We start from the raw sequence: 22,049 nt of genomic DNA on the forward strand, positions 1-22,049 counted from the left end.
AAAGCCTCTAGATGAAAGTGAAAGAGGAGAGTGAAAAAGTTGGCTTAAAGCTCAACATTCAGAAAACGAAGATCATGGCATCTGGTCCCATCACTTCATGGGAAATAGATGGGGAAACAGTGGAAACGGTGGCTGACTTTATTTTTTTGGGCTCCAAAATCACTGCAGATTGTGACTGCAGCCATGAAATTAAAAGACGCTTACTCCTTGGAAGGAAAGTTATGACCAACCTAGATAGCATATTAAAAAGCAGAGATATTACTTTGCCAACAAAGGTCCGTCTAGTCAAAGCTATGGTTTTTCCAGTGGTCATGTATGGATGTGAGAGTTGGACTGTGAAGAAAGCTGAGCGCCAAAGAATTGATGCTTTTGAACTGTGGTGTTGGAGAAGACTCTTGAGAGTCCCTTGGACTGCAAGGAGATCCAACCAGTCCATTCTAAAGGAGATAGTCCTGGGTGTTCTTTGGAAGGAATGATGCTGGGGCTGAAACTCCAGTATTTTGGCCACCTCATGAGAAGAGTTGACTCACTGGAAAAGACTGATGCTGGGAGGGATTGGGGGCAGGAGGAAAAGGGGACGACAGAGAATGAGATGGCTGGATGGCGTCACCGACTCGATGGACGGGAGTCTGAGTGAACTCCGGGAGTTGGTGATGGACAGGGAGGCCTGGCGTGCTGCGATTCATGGGGTCGCAAAGAGGCGGACACGACTGAGCGACTGAACTGAACTGAACTAACTCCCCCATGGTGACAGGGACCCGAGATGAAAACTCAGCGTCCGTCCTTAGATTCAGAGTGTATGCCCCGGGTAGCGGTCACGGCCTGGGTAACCCAGCTTGAGTAAAGGAGACTTTCAGGTCTCAGGAGAGACTTCCAGGGTACAGCTCTTGGAGTGACTTCCACCTTCCCGCCCACTCGGCCACGCGCAGGACCAGCCTCCGGAGCAGCGGAGGAGCGCATGCGCAGATCGAAGGTGCAGCGCGGCTTCAGGGGTCAGGTTCCCCGTCCGAGCACTCAGCAGCAGGCAGCCACAGAGCGCAACCAAGCAGCGAACAGTAGCATGTTGAGGGGTCGCGGCAGCGGAAGCCGCTCGCCACCAGCTCCAATCGGGAGGCTTAGAGAGCGATCGGCGACGGCAAAGTGCCGCCGTCCGGCAAATCTGCACCGCACTCCCAGTATGGCGGAGGTACCGCGATACTTCCCAATACTTCCAGGGAATTCCTCACGCAGCCAGGGCAAGCCGGAAACAGATGGGCATCAAGTACCCCAGCCGGCCGGAGGCGGAAGCCGCTACGCAGGGCGCCGCCATGATTCTTTGGGTCTGCTGGGAAGGGGATTTCCTACCGAAAGTAGGAGTCAAGGAGGCTGGGCGGGCGCCGCCATGACAACTTGATATCGGAAAAGGCGGGACTATTCTTCCTCATTGATCCTCCTCCAGCATCGGCCTCAGGATGTGAGTAGCTGGATCGCCTACCCCGTACCTACCCCCGTACTCCTCGTCTTCCCCAGTGTTCTGGACTTAGGCCAGGACCCCGAGAAGGATTGACTTCTCTGTTCCCTGAAGATTCGAGCCTCAGGATTCATCTCTGTCCTTCACAGGCCCCAGTTCTCTGCGTGTTCACAGAGCCCTCTCTGAGCGTTTAAATTCCACTCCTCTTTTGGGTCCAGTCTCCTAACACCCCAAACTTTGCCCCTGAAACCCCAGGTCTGGTCACTCACCCTGTATCCCTACCACTCCGGACTTGTCCCAGGAGCTCTAGGACTTTTAATAAGCCTGTCCTTAGAGCTCCATATTCCTCCCCCTGGATCATCTGACTGTACCTGTTGAACTTTTCAGATCTGTCCAGTACTTCAGACTTCACCTATAAGGCCCACACCTCTGATCTCTCTCTGGATTTCCAGACTGTGTTCCTGAGGGTGGGAAAAGCTCAATTGTAGAACCCTCCAGATTTACCCCAGAGCCCTGGCCCTCACCCAGGGCCTCCAGGTCATGCTCCTAGGAGCCTGAGACCTCCCCCAGAACCTCCAAATACGCACCAGGGCTTCAGGTCTCACTTTCAGTACCCGTGTCTTCAGGCCTCATCTCTAAAACCTTCTGGTCAAGAGACCCTTCCCCAGAACCCAAGAGGTCACCCATTTGGACCTCTAAACCTCACTTTTAGGGCCTTCAAACTCATTTAGGGCTCCCAGGTTCTCTCAGAGAATTCTAGGTGTTAGTCCTAAGGCCCTAAGACTTCTCTGCATGCTGGGACTCCCAAGACCCTTCTTCCAGGAACCTTAAAACCTGCCTTAGATAATCAGACTTTTTTTTCCAGGGCCTTCACTATCTCCCCAGAAGCTTCCAGCCTGCTCCACAATCCCCAAGGCTCATGCTTAATTCTCTACTCCCTGGCCCTTTTCCAGGATTCTTCAAACTTTCAGACTTACCCAAGACCCCAGTCCCACTCCTGACTCTGATCAGAACTACCTCCCTTTTTAAAAAAGCGTTTCTTGTTTATTGTTTATTAACGTAGGAAAGGTCACAAACAAGCAGAACCATCTTTTTGATGTGACAGTAAGAACATGTAGTGTTGTTTCTTTTCTGAAAGTCTTTAAGAACAGAATTTTAAATTTTAGTTTAGGTTTAGAAATGATCTTGATTTTTCTTTCCTAATGGTAATAGCTAAAAGCAGTGTACAAATATGAATACTTGAACAGTAAAAGTATAGGCAGTTTTTTCAGTTGTTCTGTTGTGTCTTAATCTTTTCATTGGATGCATTGGTATAAGCAGATGCTTTTAAAAAACAAGAGCCATTAATAGCTTGTCTTCTAAAGTATCTAAAATGGGATGATACACACATACACTTTCCTTCATTCAACAAATGATTTTTGAACACTCACTATATACTGAACACTGCTATATGCACTGGGGGTACAGCCGTGAACAAAATGGGCCAAGTGCCTGCCCCTGAGTGCTCCCTTTTCTTGCCTTCTGCCTGGACTGTTCCTAGTGTATCATGTCCCACAGGCAGGCAGCCCTGGAGATCACTGCTCGCTACTGCAGCCGGGAGCTGGAGCAGTATGGCCAGTGTGTGGCAGCCAAACCGGAGTCATGGCAGCGAGACTGTCACCACCTTAAGATGAGCATTGCCCAGTGCACATCCGCCCAGTGAGTGTGGGCAAGTACGGGACAGTGGGGGTGGGCAGCGGAGTGGAAGTCTCCCTGGCTTGAAATACCCTGCGTCCCGCAGCCCAATCATCCGTCAGATCCGCCAGGCCTGTTCGGAGCCTTTCAAGGCCTTTGAGGAATGTCTTCGACAGAATGAGGCCGCCATGGGCAACTGTGCGGAGCATGTGCGCCGATTCCTGCAGTGTGCAGAGCAGGTGCAACCGACACATAGACCCTCCACCTTGGAGGTAAGATGGGGCTCAGCAGTTCATCCCACCCGGTCATCCTTCTGGTTGCTCAAAGACCAGGGAGTCACCCTCAGCCCCACACAGAGCTTCACCATGTATCCTGACCCCAGGACATCGGGACACAATCCTCTCTCACCCCTTCCATAGCCCCTGCTTTAGTCCAGCCACCTCCACCACCAGGAGACCTGCCTCAGCCTTCTCCCTGGTCTCCCTGAATCCCCTCTTACCTTTCTAAAGATTTTTTTTTTTTTTTTGAGGTTTTGGCTGTGGTGGTTGCTTCTCTTGTTGCCTTGTTGCAGAGCACAGGCTCTAGATGTTCGGACTTCAGTAGTTGTAGCGCATGGGCTCAGTAGTTGTGGCTCCCAGGCTCTAGAGCATAGGCCCAGTAGTTGTGGCCCACAGGCTTTGTTGCATCTTCCTGGATCAGGGATCAAACTGGTGTTCCTCGCATTGCAAGGCAGTTTCTCAACCACTGAACCATCAGGGAAGCCCCCCTCTTACTTTGTCTCCATGCAGTGGCCAGAGATAACATTTAGGAACTGAAAACTGATCACATTACATCTTTGTCTAAAGTTCTTCAGCAGCTTCTGATCCACATTGAGAACAGAATCCCAGCTTTCTGCTGGTTCTCTGTGTTCTTTTCCAGGCTGACCCGATCTGCCTCCTCCCTTACCCACGTCCCCTCTCTCCTCCTCACTGCCTCTCAGCTCTGCAGGGATGGGGCAAAAAAAAAATCATAACTGGTTTTAATGTAAAAAGTACATAAGCAGATGCACAATATATCTATGGTATTAAAATGTCATGGATGGGTGCAGTTTTTGTTTTTTTTGGAATGTTCGAAAAGACTCCTTGGGGCGGGGAGGCAGTAATTTTAAAAAAAGAAAAGTTGAGAAATGCTGGTTTAGATATTTACTGTCTCCTCCACTGTACTGTGAGCTCTGAAGGTGAAAGTCAGATCTTTCACCAGTTCCCTCTCAATCCCCCTTCACTTGCCCCCCTCTCTCAGTTCTTGGGGCGCCATCTTCTCTTCTCCAGCCCAGAAGAGAAGCTCTTGGGCCTCCATGCTCTGTCTTAGCTCTTTCAATCCATTCTCTGTGATGGTCCCAGGGTGATTCCAGAGGAAATCTGATAATGTACTGCTTTATTTAGAAACCTTTTCATGGGGAAGTGGGAAGGAGGCTCAAGAAGAAGGGCATATAGGTATATATATAGCTGATTCACTTTGTTGTATAACAGAAACTAACACAACATTGTAAAGCAATTACACTTCAGTAATAAAATGAAAAAAAGAAACCTTTTCATGGTGCTTATGTTGACCAGGTCTAGTCTACCCCTCTTCCCCGACTCTGGGACAGCCTCCAGGGCCCTGCAGGATGTGGCCTCTGACCTTCCCACTCCCCATATCCTCCTCAAGCCCTGCGTTCCCACCCCAGAGAACGTGCAGTTATTCAAATGCCCATTAAACTTGCCTGCTGCTAAGCTTCTGTCTCACTATTTCTGCCTGGACTGCCCTTTCCTACTCCATCTGACTCATTCCATTTCCAGCTTAGATGTCCCCTCCCTCAGGAAACCTCCCCTTGTGGCCTATCTCCCTGCTCCCAGGATCCCTGAGCTCCTTCCACTATGGCTTATATTTTTCCCCTTGTAACTGCTTTCTTCCTGTTGCCAGTTTCAGAGGAGTTCTTGGCTAAAGACTAGGGAGCTGCCCTTATACCAGATCCTGTAGTCAGTGGTTTTTTTCCATACGGCAGAGATGAGTTCAAATCCCAATTGAGTCATTTGTGAGACAGACTTAATTCTTTCCAAAAAATATTCATTAAGGACTGCATACTATTTATACTGCTGCTGCTGCTACTGCTTCTAAGTCGCTTCAGTCGTGTCCAACTCTGTGCAACCCCATAGACGGCAGCCCACCAGGCTTCCCCATCCCCGGGATTCTCCAGGCAAGAACACAGGAGTGGGTTGCCATTTCCTTCTCCAATGCATGAAAGTGAAAAGTGAAAGTGAAGTCCCTCAGTCATGTCTGACTCTTAGCGACTCCATGGACTACAGCCTACCAGGCTCCTCCACCCATGGGATTTAACAGGCAAGAGTACTGTTAATCATATGTTGGTGACGTTTCTTTCAAGTTATTGGGAAAGACCTCATCTTCCCATCTCAGGGCCAGTTCCTCCCTCCCTCCCTCCCTCCCTGAGTGGGCAACCAAGCCTCACCCTTGTCTTCCTGTGGTCACCCCTGCCCTGGTCCTCAAGTCTACTCTCCCCTTGAAGCCAAACAAGCTTTTTATTTATTTGTTTTTTAAATTATTATTAAAGTATAATTGATTTACAGTGTTATGTTAGTTTCTGCTGTGCAGCAAAGTAAATCTGTTATACATTAATATATATCCACTCTTTTTTAGATTCTTTTCTCATATAGGTCATCATAGAGTATTGAACAGAGTTCTTTGTGCTATGCAGTAGGTTATCTGTTCAATACATATATATATATATATATATATATATATATATATATATATGGGCTTCCCTAGTGGCTCAGACAGTAAAGAATCTGCCTGCAATGCAGGAGACACAGACAGAGGTTCAATCCCTGGTTGAAAAGATCCCCTGGAGGAGGGAATGGCAACCCACTCCAATAGCCTTAGCTGGAGAATTCCATGGACAGAGGAGCCAGTCTATGGACTATCACTGATTTTTTCGTGTATGTGTATATATGTGTGTGTGTATATATACACACACACACACACACACACACAATCTGTTTTATTTCAATTTATCCCCCACTTCCCCTTTTCTCTTCGTAACTGTAAGTTTGTTTTCTACATCTGTGAGTCTATTTCTGTTCTGTAAATAAGTTCATTTGTACCATTTTTTAGATTCCACACATAAGCGATATCCAGAGGAGCTTTTAAAAACAGAAATTGGGTCACATCTGCTCCTTTAAAGCCAGGTGGTTCTCCAGTGCACTCAAAGTAATTAACCCCACACCCAGCTCCTCCTCAGTGTCCTCTCTTTCCCTGTTTTAACATCCCAATTGTAGCTTTTCCTCTTTGAGGGGGGCATTGAGATTCAGGCCTCCTGTATCCTCTGGTCTCCAAAATAGCAAACGCACAGGCTCATTTAGTATAACATAGTATAAAGACATCTATTAGCTTAGCTGACCGCATAAAGTACTACTTGTACCACCATACACACACACCACACAACTCTCCTCTTCACCCTGTTGTAGTTATTTTGTCTTTCCTTTCCTTTTTCTGTTTTTCTTGTCTGAGAGGCATGTGGAATCTTAGTTCCCTGACTTGGGATCTAACCCGTACCCCCTGCAGTGGAAGCTGGGAGTGCAGACTCTTAACCACTGGACCACCAGGGAAGTCCGTAGTTTTCTTCATGGGATTTATCAGCTAACGAATTTTTGTTCACTTGTTATCTGTCCCTCCCTGGAGTCAGAGATGTGTGTCTGTGTCCACTGCTGGGTCCCTGGAACCTGTCACAATCCTGTATGTACACAGCAGGTCCTCTGTAAACCCAACAGAACGCTGCATTTCTGACCCCAGTAGTGACAATTCCCTGCTCCCGAGGTGTTCACATGAAGACAGCTGAGGTCATCACCTGATGCCCTTTCCCTCCAGTCTGAGCTCTGCCAGGGCAGCCTCTGCTGTGTCTACACAGTCTCCCCAGCATGGTCCCAGGGCCAGCCAGGCACACAAGAGGTGCTGGTAGACTCTGATGTGTTTTTTTCCTCAGGCACACCCACTTCCTGCCTCCTGAGGACCCTTCGGATTGTAGGAAAACTGGACATGAGTGATTGGCCACAGGATGTCCCCTCCCCTGAAGAATGGCCAGGTGGAGTGCTGAGGGCCCTGGATGTGGGCCTGGCTTCCCTGGACATCAAGATTCACAATAAAGACTGTATAAAGACTGTATACCAGGCTTGAGTCCTGCCTTCAGCACCTGAGGGGGTCCCATTTCCCCACCTTAACCAAGTGTACCAAAGGGGTCTTGGGGCACCAGCCAAGCCATGCCAACTGTTCACCAGGGTTAAGACGACCCCTCTTCTGTCCTTAGCTCTGCCAACATCCGTTTCCTGGTTCCTGCTGCATGGATGTGGAGAAGAGCTCTCTCTCTCTTTAGCTCTAGCATTTACCAAGTCTTCACTGAGTGTTTCCTTGAGGCTTTGGGGGCAATAAATAACAGACCTCCTTGCCGCCTGAATTCAGAACCAGCTGGGTGATAGACACGGGGCATGAGGCAGTGCAGGTGAAAATACTTGCTTTTGTATTGAAAACATCTGCATTGAAGGATGTGGCTTAGGGTTTGCCGCCCTGGACTTCTCTTCTGTCATGGTTTCCATCCTTCCAGGGTCTAACCCTGGCTTCTTTGGTGGCTCAGTGGTAAACTGAGCAGAGGGCAGCAGGGAATGAAGTGAGCAGCCTTCAGCACACAGGATGAGTATGCTCAGGGGATGGGTAGGTGCCAGCTGTGGCTACTGCAGCTTCTTCGTCTTTGTTTTCAGGATCACAGCCTCTACTGGCACAGTTGGTTGATCCATCTTCCTGCAGAGGCAAGTCCTAAAGGGCAGAGGGTGGATGGGCAGGTGTGCAGGAGAGAGCGAGTCCAGAGCCTGCACCCAGCTTCACTATTCAGATAAGTTGTTCCTCTTTTGAGGGGACTCATGTCGCACGCAGTGCTGACCAGATCCTAAAGCTTGCACTCTGGCTTGGAAAAATGAGCCGGGAGTCTCTCCAGGGGATTTGATTCCTGAAACAAAGGGCGTTGTTAGTTGGCTTAGGAGCCAGGGTGGAAGTCCTATGCAGCCAAGGTTGACGCCATGAAACCCAGACAAGAAAACCCAGGTAGTGGAGAGTGAATTGTTCTCCCTTCCTGTGGTTCCTGAAAGGGTGGTGTGGGTCTCGGTGGCTCTCTGTGCCCAGCTTCAGTTTCCCTGGGCTGTGGGTTGAGCCCTCAGATTTCTGTGTATGTTTTCAGCCTAGCCCTCTCTACTTGAGTAGGCTGCTGTGGGGTTCTCTCCAAGTGACTAAAAGAAGTGGTAAGAACGAACAACGTGGAGGTGGAGACTGTTTTAGAATATCTCTAAGGGGCCTCTCTTTTAACAGGCTGGACCAGCTTCCTAATAGGTGGGTCTCAGGGTTCCTGGAGAAGGAGATGGCAACCCACTCCAGTATTCTTCCCTGGAAAATCCCATGGATGGAGGAGTCTGGTGGGCTGCAATCCATTGGGTTGGAAAGAGTTGAAAACGACTAAGCAACTAACACTGTACTTTTATTCAGGGGTCCAAGAGAGCAAAAAAAAAGTTCCCGCCTTTACCACATTCTATTAGTCAAATAAGTCATGAGGCCAACCCAGGTTAAAGGCGCAGGGAGAAGGAAGACTGCCTCTTGATGGCATTTGCCTGCAATTAATTTTTGCCCATATTTGCCCACAGAAACTTCACAGTTTCCATTCCTGTGTCTGTTTGGGTAAAATATATTTTCTAGGAATTTTTCACATGATCTGAATTTTTAAATTGTTATTAATTTGTTTTTAATATCCTCATTATCTTTTTTTTTTTTTCTTTTTTTTTTTTGTTTTTTTGTTTTTTTTTTATTGGCCCGACGCTCCAGCGCCATCCATTTTCAGGGCTAGTTGATTCGGCAGGTGAGTTGTTACACACTCCTTAGCGGATTCCGACTTCCATGGCCACCGTCCTGCTAATATCCTCATTATCTTTTTAAGGTCTAATCAAATCTGTAACAAAAGGCCCCTTTTTCATTTCCATTTTTTTTTTTTTTTGGCTACACTGCCGGGCTGTTGGATCTTAGTTCCCACCTAGGCTCTGGGTAAGATTTTTTTTTTTTTTTGATGTGGACCATTTTTAAAGTAATTGTTACAATATTGCTTCTGTTTAGCCAAGATGCAGCTGGAACCCACTAAGTGTGGGTTGAACCCATATCCCCTGCACTGGAAGGCAAAGTCTTAACCCCTGCACTACCAGGGACGTCCCCTTTCTCATTTCTGATGTTGGTTATTTGTGCCCTCTTCCTTTTTTTCTTTGTCAGTCCTGACAGGAATGTATCTATTATTAATCTTTTCACAGAATCTACTCTTGGCTTTGTTGGTGCCCACTTTCTATATTTGTTTTTAATTTAAATCTCTTCTTTATTGTTAAATCCTTCTTTTCTTGGATTTGATTTTGTTTTCTACTTTTTAAATGTTTAGCTCACTGATTTTCAGCCTTTTCCATTTTCTAATATACACACTTAACTTTCCTCAAAGCACAGCTATTTTGCTTTTTTAACTGATCTCAGATCACTTACATGTTTGAAATTATGTTTTTAAATTTCTAAACATACAGAGATTTTTCTAGTTACCTTGTCTAATTGCAGTTGAGCTGGGAACACATTTTATATGATTTCAGTCTTTGGAAAGATGTTGAGACTTTATGGCTTGGCATACGGTCTGTTTTTGTTATGTGCCATATGTGCTTGAATCATAATCCTGGGTTCATGATGCATTAGCTTAGCTTGGATTCCCCCAGAAACAAACTTTGGGACAAGGATTTGGGATATGATCCCAGAAAGCACTGAAAGGATTATGGGAAATGAAACAGGGATGGGAAGGCAGCTCATCAGAGGTGCATTAGCAAGCAAGTTACCACCGGGGACAACAGCTTCATCCTCTTGGAAATCTGGGAAGCGGTGGAAATAGGTTTCCCACTCGAGTGGTGAGGGTGTCTGTACACTGACCCCCACCATTTATTTGATTGAGGGCTGCTTAAGGGGATGGACGTGAGTCTGAGTGAACTCCGGGAGTTGGTGATGGACAGGGAGGCCTGGCGTGCTGCTATTCATGGGGTCGAAAAAAGTCGGACACGACTCAGCGACTGAACTGAACTAAGGAGATGGGCTTTGTTTTTATTTTTATCTTAGTTTGACCTGCGGAATCTTAGTTCCCCCAATCAGGGGTGGAACCCATGGCTCCTGCAATGAAGTGTGGAGTCTTAAACCACTGGGCCACCAACAAAGTCCCAAGGGTTGGGTTTTTAATTTCCTGCCACTTCCTGCTTGCCACACACTTGGTTGGGGTGAGCTCTGTAGAAAGTTCTCCAGCAAAGAGCTGCTGTCTTGGCTGCTTCACCCACTGAGTTCTTTTCAGTGGTCTCCACCTTGTGACCATTCACTTCTGTGGCCACAGCTGCTATTGTTCCTGTCTCATGGCTGCCTCATCAGCAGCCACCAGTATCCTGACCACCTTTGCTGCCTGTCACTCCTGATGCCATCACCACATCACACTACAGCCACTGTTGGTGGGAGTATTGAGATAGTAAGAATGCCTTCAAAATGCTTGACTCAGTTCACAAGGAACAGCTATAGTCAACCCAGGAGGCCAATGAGAAATGGTGGGCATGAAGCGGGTAAGAACTGGGAAGAGTGTGGGGAAGGGCAGGCATGGATGCTGAAATGGTTGAGTGAGCTGACAACGCTCAGAATTCTGAGGAGGCAGAATTCCAGTCGAAGTGTGAAGGTGATGAGGTAGGAGTATGTGAACCAGGAAGCAGCATCTTCAATGAGCAGCATCTTCAAGGATCATTATTTTCATCTTTGATGGTTGAACTGAGCATTTTGTACTTGTCACTGAACATACTTAGTTGATAATCATTCACTATGTGAATGATAATAAACAGTTTAGTCAGCATTTATCTTCAAAGGATAAATACCTCATTTATACCATCAAAAACTTTCAGGCAGAATGTGTGCAAATAGAAGCCAGATCTCTCAAGAAATGGACAGTCTTGAAAGAAAGCAAGCTAGCTTTTATCATAAAATGTGCTGCTTTTCAAAAAAGTTCTGTTGCCACATCCTAGACCAGTTTAATCAGAATCTCTTGGGGAAAGACCCAGACATTGATTTTTTTTCTTTTTCTTTTATTTTTTTGGCTTCAAGGCCTGTGGGATTTTAGTTCCCCAACCAGGGATCAAACCCATACCCCAAGCATTGAAAGCCTGGAGTCTTAACCACTGGACTGCCAGGAAAGTCCCTAAATACCAATTTCAAAATTGATTTCAATATGCAATCAAGAACCACTGCTTTGGTGGAATTCCTAATTTTTGATGGACTACATTTTATGACACTAATTTGGAAACAAGGTTCTGAAAGTTTTTGACCCTATTCTGAAGCCCCTGATAAAACAGAATTTGCAGATTCTGGGAGCCTATGAGTGTCACAATATATATTTTTTAACTGTATTTTTGGCTGTGCTGGGTCTTCGTTGCTGTGTGGGTATTCTCTAGTTGCAGTGAGTCGGGGGATACTCTCTAGTTGTGGTGAACAGGCTTCTCGTTTCGGAGTATGGGCTCTAGAGCACTCGGACTTCAGTAGTTGCAGCATGTGGATTCAATAGTTGAGGCTCTCAGGCTCTAGAGCACAGGCTCCATAGTTGTGGCACACGGGCTTCATTGCGCCACAACGTGGGATCTTCCCGGATCAGGGATCGGACCCGTGTATCCTGCATTGACAGGCAGATTCTTTATCACTGAGCCACCAGGGAAGCCCACCATAGTATTTCTTTTAACACAGTGAATATTTACCAGTGAGGTGGTGACATAGAAATAAGGTCAGATTCAAATAACTTAACATCCTTTCCTCCTCCTCTGATGGGCCAGAAATTATGGGATGCAAGGTGTGTCAGTTCAACCAGTCAAAAGGAAAGGGTGTCACTCTAAAAAGCATTAAGCAGTAATAAAGTGTCAAGAACGTAGACAAGTTTGTGCAATAAGGGGAACCCACCCTCCTGAGTCTCCCAAGGGCCAAGGCCTGGACACCGTCTCTGGCCTGTGCTGGCTGCCAAGCATGGGTAGATAGCCCCAAGGCAAAATCTCTGACTTCCCAGTAAGACAACATTGAGGATAAAGTGGTAACTGCGATGCAGCAGTGTGAGGTGCTGGCAAGGAAAAGGGGGAAATGCAGATGGGAAAAATGAAGAAAAAGAGCAACTCCAAAGAGTCTGTTCCTGGCAGTGTGCAAGCCACAGGAAACCTGGTCCAGGGAAGCATGTATGTTCTCAGCATATAGAAATGCGAGACTTTAAAAAAGAAGACGGCAAATAAAATAGTACTAATTGAAGTAGATATAGGACCTGCCTCATGGCACAGTGGATAAGAATCATCATGCGAAGGCAGGGGACACGAATTTGATCCCTGGTTCAGGAAAATCCAACATGCTGCAGGGCAGCTAAGCCCATGCACCACAGCTACTGAAGCCCCTGTGCCCCGCAATAAGAGAAGCCATGGCATAACAACGAAGAGTAGCCCCCATGTGCAGCAACGAACACCCAGCACAGCCAAAAGTAAATATTTTTTTAAAGTAGATGTATAACCTATACAGAATAATGACCTATTTCTTCCTGTCTGATGGTACAGTATTTAATAGTTTTTGCTTTTTCTGTTTCCTTTTCCAGTAATAATTCTGTAAACTGCCTGTAGTCTTCAGGGTGTCTTGTTTTCTTTCATTTATTGGTAAAACAGAATCCTCAAGATTCCATTTTCAAAGCTTTTGTTGAGAGAATGTTTAGCTTGATGTCATCACATTGGCCTGACACAAGGAATCAGTGTGATGTGGGCCTGTTGAGAGTAGAGTTTTGAGGCAAAGTGAATTTTATGTAATAGAAAAGTAAAAAAAAAAAAAAAAAAACCATTAAATTCTTAACATTTTGAGGAAGTGGCAAAATGACAAAATTGTGCATTATGAAATCCTCAATATCACGGAAGTAATCACATCTCTTTTTAGCAAAATATGTCCAGGATGCTTAGCAGGTTAACATCTTTTCATTTTCTTTGGTAAAGAGTTTATACACTGAATGGGATTTGCCAAAATTTACAATTGCGTTTTCTGCCAAATATGCAGATAAATAAACAAAGTCTTGGTAGCTCAGTTGGTAAAGAATCCACCTGCAGTGCAGGAAACTGGGTTCGATCCCTGGCTTGGGAAGATCCCCTGAAGGAGGAAATGGCAACCCACTCCAGTATTCTTGCTTGGAGAATCCCATGGACAGAGGAGCCTAGTGAGCTATAGTCCATGGGGTCACAAGAGCTGGACGTGACTTAGCAACCAAACCACCACCACCAGTTTGTATTTAAATAAGAGATCAGCAATCTTTTGTCTTCTGCAATTTCATGGCAACCTTGGTAGAAATTTAAGAGATTATTTGAAACTCCAGTTTTCAAATCAAAGAATCTAATCAGTAGGGGAGGATTTGCTGTGGCTGCCATGCCTTGGCCGAGTCTGTGTGCAACGTGGGATCATTGGGGAGAGCTGCTGGAATCAGTTTTGCACTGTAAGGATCCAACACATCTGTTATGCTCTAGCATTTCCCCTTTTGTTCGCCCACAAGATATTTTAGTTGCAGTATCTGAATGAGGAAATGTAATTCTTCTCAGTTTCATAGAACAGCCAAGGGAACAATGCACTAATTGTGCTTGTTTGTGTCAATTCAGTGGCTGCTGTTTTCAGCTGAGCTTTGGTGTCTTTTGGGGAGAAAAACCAATGCACTTTTGCTAGATTTAGAAGAACTTGCCTATCTCGTCCTGAACTTGTGAGTTTCAATTTCCACATGTGCTTTCAGATACTCTTTTCCACCATGTGCAATCCCAGATTCTTTTCTGTACAGTGTACAGTCTGCTCTATTTTGATTACTCACTTTCCTAATTCAGTTATATGTGTCCTTCCATTTGTGCATCGTGCTCAGTCATGTCCGACTCTTTGTGATCCCGTGGACTGTAGCCCCCCAGGCTCCTCTGTCCATGGGATTCCCCAGACAAGAATACTGGAATGAATGGGTTGCCATTTCCTTCTCCAGAGAATCTTCCCAAACCAGAGATTGAACCTGTGTCTCCTGTATTGGTAGGTGGATTCTTTACCACTGAGCCACCTCAGAAGCCCACATAAACATTTAGTCTGTATTTTAGGTGCTATTTGGATCATGCTGGCATTGTTGGTTTTTTTTTTTTTTTTTTTTTGGCTATGCTGTGCAGCACATGGGATCTTAGTTCCTGGATCAGGGATTGACCCCACGCTCCCTGCAGTGGAAGAGAGGAGTCTTAAACACTGGACCACCAGGGAAGTCCATGGCATTGGTATTATAATCATTCTCATTTTCATTATCCTAACTCCTAGGAAACAAAGTCACTATATTCACAATGTTAAAAATTAAACCATCACTGTCCCAGTGCAAAGCACAACAGTTAATCTGCAAAGACAAACTGTTCACATACAACTGCAGTGTACTGAAGTTACACATTGAAGCTGCATTAGAGTGAGGCAGCAAAGGAGGATTCATTACTCTGAGTCACAAATTATAGATTGGGGGAGAAATAGCAACAGCAACAGTGGCAGGGAATTTGGTTGTGGTCCAGTGGTTAGGTCTCCGTGCTTCCACTTCAGGGGGCAGTCTGCACTCAGGCATCTCTCTGAAACTCCAGACTTGCTTATCCATTGCCTACCCATGTTTCTGTTTTATGTCTTAACATCTCAGTATTACAGTGTTCAGAGCTGAACCTTTGGTTCTGCTCCTAAAACTGCTCCACTCCTGCTTTTCCTAAATCAGGCAGATCCATTCTTCCAGCCACTCAGGTCAAAGGCCTTGGGAGCCTCCTTGACCCTGCTTTTCTCTCACACCCAGTATCCAATGTGTTTGGAAATCTTATTGACTCCTTCCTCAAAATATATCCACAATCCCACTACCTCTCAGCATCCCCTGTTCCCAAATCCAGCAGAGCCACCATCCCTCAAAGCTGGATTTCCTTGTCCCTTCTACTCCAGTTTCTCCTTCCTCCTACCCTGAGTATGTTCTTAATACAATGGCCAGAGGGATCCTTTTATTGTTTACATTTTTTGGCTGTGCCATGCGGCATGCAGGGTCTTAGTCCCCCAACCAGGGACCTAACCTGTGGCCCCTGCATTGGAAGTCTTAACCACTGGACTGCCAGAGAAGTCCCCAAAGGGGATCGTTTAAACATGTAAGTCAGAATATCTGTCACCTCTCCATCTAAAACTGCAAATGTACATCATCTCAGAGCAAAAACCAAAATCCACAGAGTAGCCTCCGAAGCCCTGGGCCATCTGGGCACCCTTCTCCTCACTCACTCCTTCTGACCTCATTTCCTGCCAAGTTCCCAGCCACAAGGTCTCTTTCCTGCTCTTGGACTGCTCTAGGCGTGGCCCTGCCTCAGGGCCTTTACTTCATTGTTTTGCTGGGAACCTTCACAGAGAAACACATGACTGTCACCTCTAAGTCTCTTCTCAAATGTCACCTTCTTACCACCCTACTTAGCATGGACACCACCTCTTGCCTTGTGCTTCAGATAACCAGCTCTTTTCCCTTTATCACCTCTTCATGTGTTTGTGCATGTGTGTGTGTGTGCTCAGTTGCTTCAGTCGTGTCCAATTCTTTGGACCATAGCACTCCAGGCGCCTCTGCCCATGGGATTTCCCAGGCAAGAATACTGGAGGGGTTTGCCATTTTCTCCTCCAAGCGATCTTCCCAACCCAGGGATTGAACTCACATCTCTTATGTCTTCTGAGTAGCAGACAGATTCTTTACTGCTGAGCCAATGGAGAAGCCCTATTACCTCTTCACCTACCTTACTTATTAGTGTTATTGCGTATTCTCTGTCTCTCCCACTTGAACAGGAAGGAATCTTTGTCTTATCTGTTCACTGGTATATCGAAAGGTTTGAGAATAATGTCTGGTAGATCCTCAGTAGATATTTTGGTGTTTTTTTTTTTTTTAAATATTTATTTGTTTTTAGCTGTGCTGGATCTTTGTTGCTGCAAGAGACTTTCTCTAGTTGCTGAGAGCAGGGACTACTCTCTAGTTGCGGTGCTCCGGCTTCTCATTGCAGTGACTTCTCTTGTCTAAAGCACAGGCTTTAGGCACTCAGGCTTCAGTAACTGCAGCTCATAGGCTCAGTAGTTGCAGTGCATGGACTTAGTTGCCCTGCAGCATATGGGATCTTCTCAGACCAGGAATCAAACCTGTGTCCCCTGCATTGCAGGTGGATTTTTAAGCACTGGACCACCAGAAAAACCCATCAGATCAGATCAGATCCGTCGCTCAGTCATGTCCGACTCTTTGCGACCCCATGAATCGCAGCACGCCAGGCCTCCCTGCCCATCACCAACTCCCACAATTCACTGAGACTCACGTCCATCGAGTCAGTGATGTCATCCAACCATCTCATCCTCTGTCGTCCCCTTCTCCTCCTGCCCCCAATCCCTCCCAGCATCAGAGTCTTTTCCAATGAGTCAACTCTTCACATGAGGTGGCCAAAGGACTGGAGTTTCAGCTTCAGCATCATTCCTTCCAAAGAAATCCCAGGGCTGATGTCCTTCAGAATGGACTGGTTGGATCTCCTTGCGTCACCAGTTCCATATTGGTTAGGGCATGCGAGACTCCACAGGCCTTGCAGTGTGGCCAAAATTAAAATTAAATATATATATACACATATACATACATATATGCTGCTGCTGCTGCTAAGTCACTTCAGTCGTGTCCGACTCTGTGCGACCCCATGGACAGCAGCCCACCAGGCTCCCCTGTCCCTGAGACTCTCCAGGCAAGAACACTGGAGTGGGTTGCCATTTCCTTCTCCAATGCATGAAAGTGAAAAGTGAAAGTGAAGTCGCTCAGTTGTGTCCAACTCCCAGCGACCCCATGGACTGCAGCCCACTAGGCTCCTTCGTCCATGGGAGTTTCCAGGCAAGAGTACTGGAGTGGGGTGCCATTGCCTTCTCCAATATATATATATATATATATTTAATTTTAATTTTGGCCACACTGCAAGGCCTGTGGAGTCTCGCATGCCCTAACCAATATGGAACTGGTGACCTCTTCTATGGAAGCTTGGAGCCCTAACCACTGGACCATCAGGGAAGTCCCTCAATAAATATTTTAGAATAAATGAAGGAGGTGATCACCACGCTTTGATCACCTCCTTTGTTCAGGAATAGGATGCCCAGATGGTGCAGGGCTTCAGAGACTACTCTAAGGACTTCAGCTTGAGAAATATGGCCAGCATTGTCCTGGTGAGGCACAGGGCCCCAGAGTGGTGGTGGAGTGGTGAGCTGAAGTCTCAGGGCCCAGTGTTTGACCACTGTTCTCCCTCACCTCTGCTCTAAATGGCTCCAGCCGGTTTTTCAAGGTTGCACCATCATCTAGGGAAAAAGGATCATTGGAGGTGCAATTATCAGCTTACCTCAGAAGACAGCCATGTCCCTCAGAGTTGCTCAGATATATAGGGCAGGGGGCAGGAGGCTGTGCTAGGTCAGGTGGTGGGGAATACCCTCTGAGAAGTTCACATTTGAGCAAAGACTTGGTTCCAGGTCCAGGGCATGGGATCCACTCCCAGGAAAGAGAGAGGGGAGGGGACAACAATGAGAGATGGTAAAATTCTTTTTTAAACATTAATGTATCCATAATCCCTTTTTAAATAATCATTTTTATTTATTTATTTGGCTACAGCAGGCTTAGTTGCAGCGTTCTTTGTTGTGATATGTGAACTTTTAGTTGTAGTATGTGGGATCTAGTTCCCTGACCAAGGATCCCACCTGGGACTCCTGATTGGAAGTGTGGAGGCTTAACCGCTGGACCACCAGGGAAGTCCCCTGGTAAAAGTTTATTTCTCTGCTCAACCTAATGCCCTTGGGCTCGGAGAGCTCCTCACTTGAACTTCTGCACAGGTCAGGCAGATGAAGGAAGAGAGAGAGAGAGGAACTTGATCACGGGGAGGGTTTTTAGAAGCCAGATGTGCAAGTGCTGGTGTATATCTTTACTGCCACTAACCAGGACTCAGCCTCACCTCATGGTAAGGGATGCAGGGAAATGTGGCCTACTTGTCTGTCCTGGAGGCAAAGCAAGTGAGCACTCAGTATTGTCTTTGCCACAAAGGTACCCTGCACAATTTGTGGACAATGCACAGGGCTATAGAATAGGTACAGTACTAGGAACACACTGGTGTGGAAGGGAGAGGTGTGTGGCCTGGAACAGCCTTTCTGGAAAGCAATGTGGAAGTATCTTGTTCCATTTGTAAGCATTTATGCTACAGAATCTTGAGTATACACAGACTTACCTGGTGGTCCAGTGGTTAATTCTCTGTGCTTCCGATGCAGGAGATGTGGGTTCAGTCCCTGGTCAGAGAACTAAGATCGATCCCACATGCCATGCAATACAGCCAAAAATGGGGGGAAAAAAATCATGAGTGTACACATGTGAATGTACAAGAACACATCTTGAAATCTAATTCACAATAATAAAAACTTGAAAACATTGGACAAAAAATGGGATGCATATAATTTAAAAACAAAGACAGGGACTTCCCAGTAGTCCAGTGGTTAACACTCTGCACTTCCATTGCAGGGGGCACAGATTCCATCCGTGGTCAGGGAACTCACATCCCACATGCCATGTAGCATGACCAAAAATAAATTAATAAATAAAAAAGAAGAGAGATCTCCTTATATTGTTATCTGAAAAGATGGCCAATAAAATGCAAATTGTACTATAATTATAGTATGATCTCAAGAAGAATATTTACATATTAATTTTAAATACACATAATACAAAAACTTGAAGGGTAGAAAAAGCTATCTACTGAAAAATCTCCCTTTAACCCTTGCTTCATCAAGTTCATTTCCTTAGAGGAAACGTATGCTACCAGTTTCTTGTGTATCTTTCAAGAGGCATCTTAGGTATACACCAGTAAATGCACATTCCCACATGTATGTATGTGTATTTTTAAAATATATTTGTTTGGCTGTGTTGGGTCTTAGTTGCAGTATTTAGGATCTAGTTCCCTGACTAGGAATCAAAACCTGGTCCCCCTGCATGGAAAGCTTGGAGTCTTAGCCACTGGACCACCAGGGAAGTCCCTGTATGTGTATTTTGATCTTCTTTTTTTATAGAAATGCTAAATTATTAATATTATACATTTTTTTCAAAATAAACCATTTTTATTGAAGTATACTTGATTTACAATGTTGTATTATTTTCAGGAGTACAGCAAAGTGATTCAATGATATAAGAATGTTTCAGATTCTTTTCTGTCTCAGGGCATCACAAGTTATTGAATATAGTTCAATAGTTGAACATAGTTCAATATATTGAATATAGTTCAATAGTTGTTACAAGGATCTACTGTGTAGTACTGGGAACTATATTCAATAACTTGTGATACCCTGAGACAGAAAAGAATCTGAAATACTCTTATATAATTGAATCACTTTGCTGTACTCCTGAAAATAATACAACATTGTAAGGCAGTGGCAACCCACTCCAGTATTCTTGCCTGGAAAATCCCATGGACGGAGGAGCCTGGCGGGCTGCAGTCCATGGGGTCGCTAAGAGTCGGACACAACTGAACGACTTCACTTTCGTTTTTCACTTTCATGCATTGGAGAAGGAAATGGCAACCCACTCCAGTGTTCTTGCCTGGAGAATCCCAGGGACAGGGGAGCCTGGTGGGCTGCCGTCTCTGGGGTCGCACAGTGTTGGACACAACTGAAGCGACGCAGCAGCAGCAGCAGCAGTATATGTATATGTATATGTTAATCCTAAACCTCTAATTTATCCCTCCCTCTCCCCCACTTTTCCCTTTGGTAACCATAAATTTGTTTTCTATATCTGTGAGTCTATTTCTGTTTTGTAAATAAGTTTATTTGTATCATTTTTAAAGATCTACATATGTGATATCATGTGATATTTTGTCTTTCTCTGTCTGATTTACCTCACTTAGTATGTTAATCTCTACATCTTTTCCACCTAAAAATTTAACTTGGTAATCATTCCATTGTAAGTATCTAAATGTGTCTGTGTGTGTTCTGTTGTGTCTGACTCCTTGAGACCTCATGGACTGTAGCCCGCTAGGCTCCTCTGTCCATGGGATTTTCCAGCCAAGAATACTGGAGTGGGTTGCCATTTCCTTCTCCAGGGGATCTTCTCAACCCAGGGATCAAACCTGGGTCTCCCACTTTGCAGGCAGATTCTTTACTGTCTGAGCCACCAGGGAAACCCAAGTATCTAAATAAGTTTCTTATTCTTTTTATGGCTACATAATGTTTCTTTATATGGATATAAAAAATAACCTATTTAAGTATTTTCAGTATGTATATACATATAACCATTTGAAAAATATCCCTACACTCTTTACAGCTCTGGCTTAGGCCACAGTGACCCCCACATGCAGTAAGTACCTTTCAGTCCTCGTCTTGGTCACTTGTGACTGGTTGCCTTCTGACACTCTCTCGATCAAATTTGAGTCAGTTTCAGTTTGCATCTGTTAGCCCCAAACAGGGCTTCCCTTGTAGCTCAGTCGGTAAAGAATCTGCCTGCAGTGCAGGAGACCCGGCTTCAATCCCTGGGTTGGGAAGATCCCCTGGAGAAGGAAATGGCAACCCACTCCAGTATCCTTTCCTGGAAAATCTCATGGACAGAGGAGCCTGGTGGGCTGCAGTCCATGGGGTCGCAAAGAGTCGGGTACGACTGAGTGACTAACACTTTCTTACTTACTTGCTGCTGCTGCTTGCTTCAGTCATGTCCGACTCTGTGCAACCCCATAGATGGCAGCCCACCAGGCTCCGTCATCCCTGGGATTCTCCAGGCAAGAACACTGGACTGGGTTGCCATTTCCTTCTCCAGTGCATGAAAGTGAAAAGTGAAAAGTGAAAGTGAAGTCGCTTAGTCGTGCCTGACTTTTGAGGCCCCTCCATCCGTGGGATTTTCCAGGCAAGAGTATTGGAGTGGGGTGCCATTGCCTTCTCCATATTTACTTACTTACTTAACCCCAAACTCCCAGTCCAACCCTCCCCTTTCTCTCCCCTCCCTTTGCAAACACAAGTCTGCTCTGTCTGTGAGTCTTCAGTATGGTAATTTCTAGGTCCATCCATGCAAATGGCAAAACAAAACAAAACTTAAGTCAGTTTCTCCCAGGCCTTCTCTTGACTAAATCTTAACCTTGGCTGCCATCCTATGTCCAACCTGCACTGCCTAGTCTTAGCAAAGAATCCTCTGAATTAATTTAGGGAGAATTCCCTCAGTTGGTGCTAGTGGTAAAGAATCTGCCTGCCCAGGAGACTCAAGAGATTCAGGTTCAATCCCCTGGAGAAGAGAATGGTAACCCACTGCAGTATTCTCGCCTGTTAAATCTCATGGACAAAGGAGCCTGGTGGGCTACAATCTGTAGGGTCACAGTCAGGTGTAACTGAGCACTGCACTGAGCCCTGACTTTTGAGAAGTGATCAACTTCCTCATCCCCCACCTTTGATATGTATGTCCTTCACCTGCCTTAACAGCAAGAATTCTGCTGTCAGTTTAACAAGAATCCTTTGAAGTCTCCTCTCAGTCATTTTCTATCCACTGAGCCCTTCAAGCTGCCTTTTGGCTATAAATCCCCCTTGTCCTGGTGTGTTCAGAGTTGAGTCAGATCTCTGTCCCCTTTTGCAATACTCCTGTTGCAATAGTCCCAAGGAAAGTCTTTTTTTTTTTTTTTTAACCATTTTAACAAGTGTCAGAGTTAACCTTTAACCTTGCTCCTCATTCCCTGAAATTTGTATTCCCATGTCTTTCTTTACTTCTGCAGGCCTCTTCCTGCCTCTCTGGCCATCCCTT

The 22,049-nt window shown here is 45.7% G+C and overlaps 1 protein-coding gene across 4 annotated transcripts in view; it reads left to right on the plus strand.

Moving 5' to 3' along the window:
- Window positions 1–1,050: 1,050 nt before the first annotated feature.
- Window positions 1,051–22,049, plus strand: part of CHCHD5 (coiled-coil-helix-coiled-coil-helix domain containing 5) — a 31,632-nt gene continuing 10,633 nt past the window's right edge. The window contains exons 1-4 of one of the 4 annotated variants that reach the window (XM_027555453.1): window positions 1,070–1,453; window positions 3,008–3,148; window positions 3,231–3,396; window positions 4,043–4,198. In XM_027555453.1, the coding sequence (XP_027411254.1) occupies window positions 1,452–1,453; window positions 3,008–3,148; window positions 3,231–3,396; window positions 4,043–4,162 (429 nt within the window). In that variant the 5' untranslated portion in view covers window positions 1,070–1,451 and the 3' untranslated portion in view covers window positions 4,163–4,198. Of the gene's footprint in view, window positions 1,454–3,007; window positions 3,149–3,230; window positions 3,397–4,042; window positions 4,199–7,139; window positions 7,319–22,049 lie in introns of those variants that run through there. The other 3 variants (XM_027555454.1, XM_027555452.1, XM_027555455.1) reach the window with 3 other exon arrangements.

The sequence above is a fragment of the Bos indicus x Bos taurus genome, chromosome 11 (genome assembly GCF_003369695.1).
Source record: "Bos indicus x Bos taurus breed Angus x Brahman F1 hybrid chromosome 11, Bos_hybrid_MaternalHap_v2.0, whole genome shotgun sequence".
Lineage (NCBI taxonomy): Eukaryota > Metazoa > Chordata > Mammalia > Artiodactyla > Bovidae > Bos > Bos indicus x Bos taurus.